This window comes from Alligator sinensis, unplaced genomic scaffold (genome assembly GCF_000455745.1).
Source record: "Alligator sinensis unplaced genomic scaffold, ASM45574v1 scaffold1675_1, whole genome shotgun sequence".
NCBI lineage: Eukaryota > Metazoa > Chordata > Crocodylia > Alligatoridae > Alligator > Alligator sinensis.
Genome location: NW_005843086.1, coordinates 275,435 through 284,855, shown reverse-complemented (window position 1 = coordinate 284,855; position 9,421 = coordinate 275,435). Strand labels below are relative to the sequence as shown.

Here is a 9,421-nt window from a genome sequence, read left to right as displayed (position 1 = left end):
TCCCGCAGGGCGAGGTGGCGGAGAACGACATGGTGTACGGGGTGGAGGACGACGACAGCACCTCGGCCTCCTTCCTGCACTCGCTCTCGGAGACCTCCATCAACGAGGGCGTGGACGAGTCCTTTGCCTACCAGGACGACACGTCCCAGTCCTCGGACTCGGCCTCCTACAACGGCGAGGAGGACGAGAAGCTGTACAGCACGGAGCAGTACGCCGTGGTGACCGACCCCACGCGGGAGCCCGGGAAGCCGGCTGCCCCGGAGGACTCGGAGAGGGGCTCTTCCCCGTCAGGCAGCGAGAGCGAGATGGAGACCTCCTCCGACGCCTCGGACACCGACGAGGAGCGCGTGGCCTTCTCGGCGCTGGACCTGGAGCCAAGCGGGCTGCACCCCGCGGCCATAGAGCTGCAACTGGAGGGCGACGAGGTGGAAGGGCCGGCGAAGGGAGAGGGCGAGGGGGAGAGGCCACCGTCAGTCCCCAGCAAGGACGTTCCCGAGTTGATCGCAGTGCTCGCACCCGTCGCTGAACCAAAAGCAGCTGAGGAGCCTTTGGAGACTGTGACCCCGTCTCCAAGACCAGCCAGCGCCGTGGGCCCAGAGGAGCCACCTCCGCAGACCAAATCTGCGGACGACTCCCAGGCTGAAATGGGTTCCTCTTCCGAGAGCTCCTTGGGACGACAGTCCTCGCTGTCCGACATGCAAGAGGCCCTGGAGAAAGGGCTCCCCAGCGCCGGGGAGTGCCTGATCGCCTGCTTCGACACGGACGAGGAGGCCGAGTCCTTCCCCGGCCTGGAGAGCGCGGAGCCGGGGGGCCACCTGGCTCCGGCTGAGCCATGGGAAGAAGAGGAGCCAGCGCCTGCTGCCGGGCAAGCCGGCGATGCACCCACGGTTGACATCGGTGCCAGGCTGAAGGAGTCTGAAGCCCGGCTGCTGGAGCTCCTGGACCAAGACAGCACCTCCCCAGCAGGCACGAGGCAGTCGCCAGAGCCTGGCAAGGATGAAGGTCCTTTCCAGGCCCTGTTGGGAGCCTCCGAGGCAGCGGTCTTGGAGCAGCCCGAAGTGTCCCGAGCTGACCACGAGCCAACGGGCGACAGCTCGGCTGCCTTCTCCTCCTCTGAGGAGCTGGAGGAGGCCTCATCTCTAGACCAGGTCAACAACAACGAGGAACGTGGGGAGCTGTTCTCACCAGCCGAGCTGGATTCCCAGCCGCCTCTCGTGCCGGATGCCACGCAGCCCCACACAACCCCCAGCAGCCAGGGAGACCCCACGCCTGTGCTTGAGTCGGCTTTCCCTCCCGGGGAGCTGGCAGAGACCCCAGCCTTGGACCTCCACGCAATGCAGAAGGGGCTGCAGGAGCTGCAGAGGCAGCTGGAGAGCGGCGACACTTTCCTGCGGCCGCTCGGGGGTGGGCTGCCACGCCTGAGCTCGGAGCAGGAGATCGAGAAGTACGTGAGGAGCTACTTCAGCACGGCCCAGTTCTCCCCGGCTGCCTCAAATGGCACCGAACCAGAACCGAGTCAAGAAGCCGTGGACCCGGAGCAGGACCAGGATGCCCCCACCTTGCTCGGGCTGTGCTCGGAGGTGGGAGAGACCAAAGATGCCACCTCGAGAGAACCTCCCCTCCCTGCCTTGCCCGGTGACCAGGCACCTGATGCCAACGGCAGCCTGGACCTCGGGCCAAGCGAAGAAGAGGAGCAGACAGTGGGAGTGGATGAGGTGTCTGAACCTTGTGTAGGACCAAAGCATAGCGCCTCGCCGGCCCCTGCAGTGGGAGAGCTCCACCCGGCGGAGGGCGAGTCCGTGGAAGTGACCGAGCTGGAAGTGGTGGATGCGGGGGCTGGCCATGATCTGGCAGCCAGCTCTGGCTCCTCTGCCTCGGGAAGTGAGGAAAGCAGCCAGACAGACTCGGTTTCTGCAGAGGTTTGCCCCCCGGCGCCTGGAGACCCACGTCCCATGGATGACTCCTCCACCCCAGCCACCCAGGGGCAAGCACTACAGATGCCAGACACTAGCAGCCTAGAGATGGACATCCCCGACACCAGGGATGGCACCATGAGCCCGCCAGGAGCCCTTGGCGAGCATGAGCCCAGCACCGAAGACGACCTATCACTGTCGGACCAAGACCTGTCTCTCTCCATGAGCTCAAATGAAGCCCTCAAAGAGGCACCAGGGCAGGTGGAGACCCCAGAGAGAGGAGCTGTGGCTGGGCCCGGAGACCTCCCCGACGGAGAGAGATCTCTGCCCCAGGAGCTGGCTCAGGATGGCTCCCGGCTCCTGGAGCCTCTGGAAGAGGAGGTTGCTCCAGATACGGAGCCGGGGCAGGAGGAGAGCGAGAGTCTCAGTAATGCCCCGGAGGATGAAGAGCTGTGCTCAGAAGCCGCCTCCGAAGGGGTCTGCCTCACCGACGAGGAGCGGGAGGGCAAGGCTGTGCCCCCAGAGATGCCCTGGGAGGCTTTGGAAGGAGATGCGGCATCGGAGGGAGGCTCCTCGGCCTTCAGCGACGACCTGCCCAGTGACGACTCCCTGGAAGGTGGGCAGAGCCCGAGCCCCACAGCTCCCCACATCGGGGCAGGTGAAGCGCCCGCCCCGGGCAGCCCACGGGAAGAGTTGGACATGACGGCGTCCTCCAAGGAGTCGTCCCCAGAGCCCCTGGACACCTCTCAGTCCTGCGCCCACACGGACTCCAGCTTCTTCACCGCCCCCGAGGAGAGCGCCGGGGACAGCGCAGGCGAGAACACCTTGCTGGCCCATGAGGCGCCAGCCCTGTGGCACGAGGAGACGCTGCTCACCGACGCCTCCCTCCCGGCGGCGCTGGAACCGGAGCAGGCACAAGGCAGCGCAGCCTCTCCCCAGCCCTGCCGCAGCCCATCGGAGGAGCCCAGCCCCTCTCCCGAGCCCTGTCTGGCCGTCGGCTTGCACTACTCCTCCCTCCAACCAGCCCCGCATGCCACAGGCATGGAGCACGTCTGGCTGAGAGCCTCCGCCCCGGCACCTGGCGAGCCCCCGCTGCCACTGCTGTTCACGGCTTCAGAGCGGGAGATCTACCTAGGGGAGCAGCCCCTCACAGACACCGGAGCCCCCAGCCCAGAGCATCCCGGGATGATGGAGGTGGAGGAAGATGTCGTGGAGGTGGAAGCCGGACTCCGCCCCCTCAGTGCCTTGCTGCAGGACCCGGCCATGCTGGCGGCCTCCTGGAGGCTGGAGGAGCAGGAGCAGATCAGTAGCATGCTGCAGGGCTCCTTCGGGGACCTGAGGGCTTCGCCGCGGAGACCCGGACCCCCCTTGGCCGAGAGCAGCCCGCTGGTGACAGAGGCACAGGGGGTCCTCGCCAGCCTGAAGCAGGAGGTTTTCGAGAGCTCTTCTGGCAGCTCCACCCCTGTCTCCCTGGAGGCTGCTGAAACCCAGGAAGAGGTATTGGAGGCCACGGGCCCTTATCACGCCCCGGAGAGCGCAACCGTGGAGGATGCAGCTGCTGCCCAGGTCCCCGAGGAGAGCATCCCAACCCACGAGGAGCTGGAGACTGTCCCTGAAGCTCTGCCCGAACCCCTGGAGTCCACTGAGGAAGCAGCTGGCGGCAAGATGGTGATGGCACTGGAGGAGCAGCCCGTGGAGGAAGACTCCTCACTGCCCAGCGAGGTCCCCTCGGAGGATGAAGCGACTCAGGAGACCCCACATGAGGCCCAGGAGGAGTCAGCAGAGCTGGAGGAAGAGGAGATGGAGAGCAGGAAGGGGCTGGAGGTGGCTGAGGGAGCCTGGGCCCCCCCTGAGCCTGCCCCGGCAGAGCAGCTGCTCGTGGAAGACCAGGAAGCCCAGCAGAGTCAAAGGCCCTCGGATGCAGTTGCACACCTGGGAGAAGAGGAGAAGCCCCCGAGCCCCGATGAACCCTGCCCGACGCCGCTGGACCTCCCCGCAGAGCCCGTGGCTGACTCTCAGCCGCCCCGGTCTCCATCGCCGGAGCCTTGCCCGATGCCTGCTGCAGCCCCCGGGGCCGAAGCGGAGGAAGCAATGGAGGAGGCAGCAGCAGCTGAGTCTGCCCCAGAGCCTTGCCCCAGCCTAGCACCTGCCCCCCTGCAGCCGAGCAGGCTGGAGCCCGCGGCACCCGGGCCTCATGCCGTGGAGGCGCAGGAGCCCTGTTCCCCACCGCCGGCCGCTCCCCTCCTGCCAGCCCAGCTGGTCTTTCCGGAGCCAGAGCCATGCCCCGGCCCGGCCCAGCCTGCCTCACCCGGAGCCACCGGACAGGAGCCTCCTGGTCCTCCGTGCTCCCAACTCATCCAAGTGCCTCCCGCCCTCCCGTCTTCGCCGCCTTGCTCCAACGAGCGTCTGCAGGGCCCGCGGGACACCTCGGGGCTCCCCATGGCCGAAGCCGGCTTGGCTGCGCGGGATGACCAGTTTGCACCGCTGGACTCCAGGAAGCGCTTGGAAGGTACCGTTTTTACCCCCTAACCTGTGCCAGCCCCCTCGTATGGGCCGTGCCTGCCTTTGCACCTGATGTGGGCAACTGGCACCACAACTTCCTCCAGCCCACGTGAGCCAGGGTTGGCTGGTGCCCCCGTCCCCCTCCGGGGCCACTTGGGACCACCGCCCTGCTCCCCCCAGCTCGCCGAGGATGCCGTGGTCCCTCTTGCAGGGGCTCGGCTCTCCTGGCCGGTCTCCAGCTGGGCAAGCCCTGTTCTCCACGGGTCTCTGACCCATCCCAGCTGGTGTCGTCAAGGGCCTCTTATTCCATCCCAGACAGCTGCATTTTGGGCTAAGGGGCTATTGCAAAGGGCGTGCAGCTGCTTGGACCAGGGGACCCTCCACCCTGACCCCACGTGGCTCGAGACGCACTGGTGCCCAGGCCGAGACCTTGCACTTGCTCAAAGATGCACCTGCATCTCCCAAGGCTGACGGCCCCCTTTCTCTCTCCTGTCCTTGGCCAGCCTGATGGCTGCTTGTGGGGTTCAGCCTGGACTTGGCCACTGGGGCTGTCCTGCCCCTGGCTTGGCTTGTTGAGGGGTGAGGACAAAGCTTGGGGGGGGCCAAAGGAGGTGGCAGGACGCCCGACTGCAGCTCCCCCTTCTCCCGCAGCGCTCGAGAGCCTGGTGCCGCCAGTCCCAGCCAAGGACAAGCTGCCCAGCAGCAAGGATCCCCGTGGCAGGCGCCCGGTCCCGGGCAGCAAGGAGCCCCGGGGCAAGGAGGTGGCGCCGGCAGAGGAGAGGCGCGCTCCCCGCAGTGCCGCACCTTCCGAGTCGAGCTCGTCCAGCGAGGGGGAGCTGCCCTACCGCTGCCCCGAGATCGAGAGCCTGCGCGAGGCGGCCGGCATCGCGATGCTGGAGGACAAGAAGCCGCTGGCAGTGCCCAGGGGTCGCGAAGCCAACCACAAAGGTGGGGGAAACGGGACGGTGCTAGCTGCCCTCAGGGGGGCCCACGGGATGGGGGAGCATCCTCTCTTCCCCAGGCTGTGAGCTGATCTCTGCCCCGAGTTTCTCCAACCGGGCCTGGCTTGGCCACAGGGGGCCGGGTGAAGCGGCCGGTTGCTGCCCCCTTCAAACAGGGCTAAACAGGGGTCTCGGCTCTCCTGGGTCCCAGGTGCCCGCTCTCCTGGGTGGCACTAGCCTTGCTGCTTTGCCCCACCGCCTGAGCTCTGGCTGTGGGCAGATGGTGCCTAGAGCCGTGTGGCTGCACCCTCGTGGGAGGGGAGGGAGTACCGGGAGCCCCGGGGCTGGGTCCAGGTCCCCACTGCAGCCCTGCCAGCTGTCCGTGGTCTCCGTGAAGCCACGGGCACGGGGAGCCCTCAGCCACCACAGTCTCCTTCCTTCCCCAGGGTCCTGCAATGACTCGGAGAGCAACGAGGAGTCCATCCCCGAGCTGGAGGAGCCGGACATCTCGGAGCCCCGGACGGTGCAGACTCAGGTACAGCCGGGTACCGGCCTCGGCCTCCTAGCGCTGGCCCCGGCTAGGGAGGGACCTCGCCAGCTGCACCCTGCAATAGCCCGGAGATGGTCTCGCCATCCTCTTGCCTTCAGGCTGGAGGGGAGGGAAGGGGCTCCCTGGTGCTGGCTGTCAGCACCAGGCAGGTCTGTATTGCACCCTGCCTGGTCTGTAGAGGGTGAAACCCATCCCCCAGAGGTGGCTGAAACTCCCCTGATGAACATGGGGGTCCTGGCTCGCCCTCACCGGCTTCCCTGGATCCAGCAGCACCGGGCTAGTGGAGGCAGCCCAAGCCCCTGGGTTGCAGATGCCCTGGGTCTCCCCTCTTCTTGGGACGCCCCCTGCACAGATGGGCCAGGGCCTCGCCTCGCCTTGCAGAGGGGTTTCCTCACTGGGGTCCACGGTAGCCCAGAGACTAATGCCCTGGTGTGTCAGGTGGCAACGGTGGGGCCCCACTACAGGCCAGCATCTTGGCAGCCTCCCCGCTGCCCTTGGGGCTTAGGGCAGGGAGCCTGGGGTAACAGGGGAGGAGGCAGGTCTCTGGTGCCATGGGATGGAGCCGCTCTCATGGGGGCTTGTGTCCCGCAGGCCCAGCTCACGCACTCGATGGGCACCGGGGAGGAGACCATCAGCAAAGCCAAGCAGAGCCGCAGCGAGAAGAAAGCCCGGAAGGTCAGTGCCGAGGCTGGGGGCAGGGGAGGGTCCCCCGGAGCTGGGTCGGGGTCCCACCCCACCCTATCAGCTGCTTTTGGGGGAATGGTGCCATGGCCACCTGGAGCTGGGAGGGGACAGGAGCAGGCAGGCTGGTGAGATGTTGGATCTGGGGACCAGAGCTGATGGAAGATCCCATGGCTGGGGCAGGGACTGCTGTCCAGCGGCTCCGTCCGGCTGCAGGACCTGGGCTGTCCTGGCATGGGCTGGGGAGAGCGTGGCCCACAGCGCATGGGAACAGGAGGTGCTGGGGGTGGAGGCCCTGGTGCAACGCCCCATGGCTCGGTGTCCCCACAGGCCATGTCCAAGCTGGGGCTGCGGCAGATCCACGGCGTCACCCGCATCACCATCCGCAAGTCCAAGAACATCCTCTTCGTCATCACCAAGCCCGACGTGTTCAAGAGCCCTGCCTCCGACATCTACATCGTCTTCGGGGAGGCCAAGGTGAGTTCGAGCTGGGGCAGACCCTTGTGGGCCACGCTGGCGGGAGGAAGCACGTGGCCTGACCGGGAGCTCCTGCCTGACCTTCCCCACTGCTCCAGGCCTGGCACCGGTTGTGCCAAATAGTGGGGGCCGGCACAGGGCGTATGGGACTGGACCCCAAATAAAGCCAGCTCCGCTTTGACACAAGCGACAGAGGATGGCTTGTTTGTTTGTTTGTTTGTTTGTTTGTTTGTTTGTTTGTTTGTTTGTTTGTTTGTTTGTTTGTTTGTTTGTTTGTTTGTTTGTTTGTTTGTTTGTTTGTGCACCTGCAGATTCAAGGTCTTCACGTTGTGCTGGGTAGCGGCTACTTCCTCGCCCCCTGACACCCATTGACTCCTGTTTTGTTTTGTTTTGTTTTGTTTCCCCCCCCGCTCCCCTTTGCAGATCGAGGACCTGTCGCAGCAAGTGCACAAGGCAGCGGCTGAGAAGTTCAAGGTGCCCATGGAGCACTCGCCTCTGATCACGGAGACGGCCCCTACCCTCACCATCAAGGAGGAGAGCGAGGAAGAGGAGGAGGTGAGACCCTGGATGGGGGTGGCCTGACTTGGTCCCTGCACGGTAGCCTGGGAGGGGCCCTCTAGGCTCCCTGTCTTTGTCCTTCTCCCCCAGATGTGCCACCAGCCTTTGCGTTAGCCCTGGCTTCCAGCGAGGGCCAGCCGGGCGCCCGTCTGGGGAGGGGCAAGGACTCATTCAGGCCTCCGGGATCTAGGCAGACCCTGCAGTGCCCCACTGGGACTGGTCCCTTCTGGGTGGGGGGGTTGCCCCAGGACCTGTGATCAGGGAGGGGGGAGTTCAGCTCCGGGCATTGCCCCAACGGTGCTGGAGCTGGGCGAGAGCGTGAGCATTTCCCTCCTTCCCTCCCCACGGCAGGTGGATGAGACGGGGCTGGAGGTGCGGGACATCGAGCTGGTGATGGCCCAGGCCAATGTGTCGCGACCCAAGGCCGTGCGGGCGCTGAGACACAACAACAATGACATCGTCAACGCCATCATGGTAAGGGCAGGGGCTGGCAGGGGGCGGGGGTGACTCGTGGCTCGCTGCCCAGGCACCCATTCCCTAGAGAGGGAAACTGAGGCAGGGAAGGCCTCCAGGTGTGGGGCCCCTGCAGCCCCCTGACCCTCTGGTCTCTCCTACAGGAGCTGACGATGTAGCGGCGGTGGCGCCGCGCCCTGTATAGCTGCACAGTTCCTCCTCCTCGTCCTCCGCGAGCCGCCCCCGCTGCTCCAGAGCCGCACGCGCTGCCCGGTCCGGCCCGGCCGCCTCTGCCCTGCTGCTCAATAAACGGCCTCGTGTATCACTCCAACGCACATCGCCTCCCTCTGCTCTCTGAGCGCCGTGGGGAGCCGGGCTGGGAGCAGCTGGAGCTTCCTCCTATACTGGCAGGGACTTGCCTTGCTCCAGGGGCTTTGGCTGGGTTGAACCCCAGTGCTGGAGCAGGGCCAGAGCTGTGGGTTGGCAGAAGCCCCCTCTCACCTAGGGCAGGATGGGATCCATTGCTGCCCGGCGCTCGGGGCAGGGCTGGTGTGTGACCCATGGAGGGGGTTGTTGGCCCATGGTTGCTTGTGCCCCCCCTTGCTCCCTGCCACGTGCTGAGCACTGCTTCCACCCAGGCTGGCCAGCTCCAGCTCTGAGCCGCACAAACAGCCTCCGGCAATTTGGGGAGGGCAGGGACAGTGCCGATGTGGCTCCCAGGTGGTGCTGAGCCCACAGCGGGGTGCTGGAGCCTACTGCAGGCAACACCGCACTGATCCCTGTAGCAGCTGGCCTGGGCCAGTCCCTCGCTGCAAGCATTGAAGCTGCAAGAAGCACAGGCCTGGCTGTGCCCTGCGTCCCGGTGCAATGAGCTGGGGGCACTCTGGGCACTTGCTCAGCACCATCTTCATCTCGGGTGCTGCTCGGGCCCTGCTGGAGCTCGCCCCCGGGCGGATGGGGAGAGGGGAGGTGGTATCGCAGTAGAGAGCCTGGGTGCTACGAGTGGGCGGTGAGGCAGGGACAGGGCCCCGCTGCTCCGTGCCCAGGTGTTGGCGGGAGCTGGTTGTTGGAGGCAGAGGTGAGTACAGAGCCCAGCTCCTGCCTGAGAGGTGCATGGCTCCTTCCTGCCCTATGTCCCTCCTCCCTGCGCTCGGGGCTGTATGTTTCCTGTTGGGCTCTGGCTCCTGCTCGCTGCCGTCTCCTGGGGCAGGACCTCCTGGGCAAGGCCAGGTGGGGCTGGGGGTGTGTGGGAGGGCTGCTGGCATAGCCATGCCAGGCCAGGATCCCTGGGAGGGGTGCTGCCCAGCACCTGAGGGTCTTGCAGCAGGTGTCGAGCAGGATGTGTC

At 66.1% G+C, this 9,421-nt stretch overlaps 1 protein-coding gene across 1 annotated transcript in view; it reads left to right on the top strand.

Annotated features, from left to right (window-relative positions):
* Nucleotides 1–8,404, top strand: part of LOC102382602 (NAC-alpha domain-containing protein 1) — a 17,001-nt gene extending 8,597 nt beyond the window's left edge. The window contains exons 2-9 of the mRNA XM_025193655.1: nt 1–4,422; nt 5,067–5,363; nt 5,803–5,891; nt 6,498–6,581; nt 6,918–7,064; nt 7,488–7,619; nt 7,974–8,096; nt 8,240–8,404. The exon at nt 1–4,422 is cut by the window's left edge and continues 1,614 nt beyond it. Coding sequence (XP_025049440.1) covers nt 1–4,422; nt 5,067–5,363; nt 5,803–5,891; nt 6,498–6,581; nt 6,918–7,064; nt 7,488–7,619; nt 7,974–8,096; nt 8,240–8,254 — 5,309 coding nt within the window. The 3' untranslated portion in view covers nt 8,255–8,404. The remainder of the gene's footprint in view (nt 4,423–5,066; nt 5,364–5,802; nt 5,892–6,497; nt 6,582–6,917; nt 7,065–7,487; nt 7,620–7,973; nt 8,097–8,239) is intronic.
* The last annotated feature ends 1,017 nt before the right edge of the window (nt 8,405–9,421 follow it).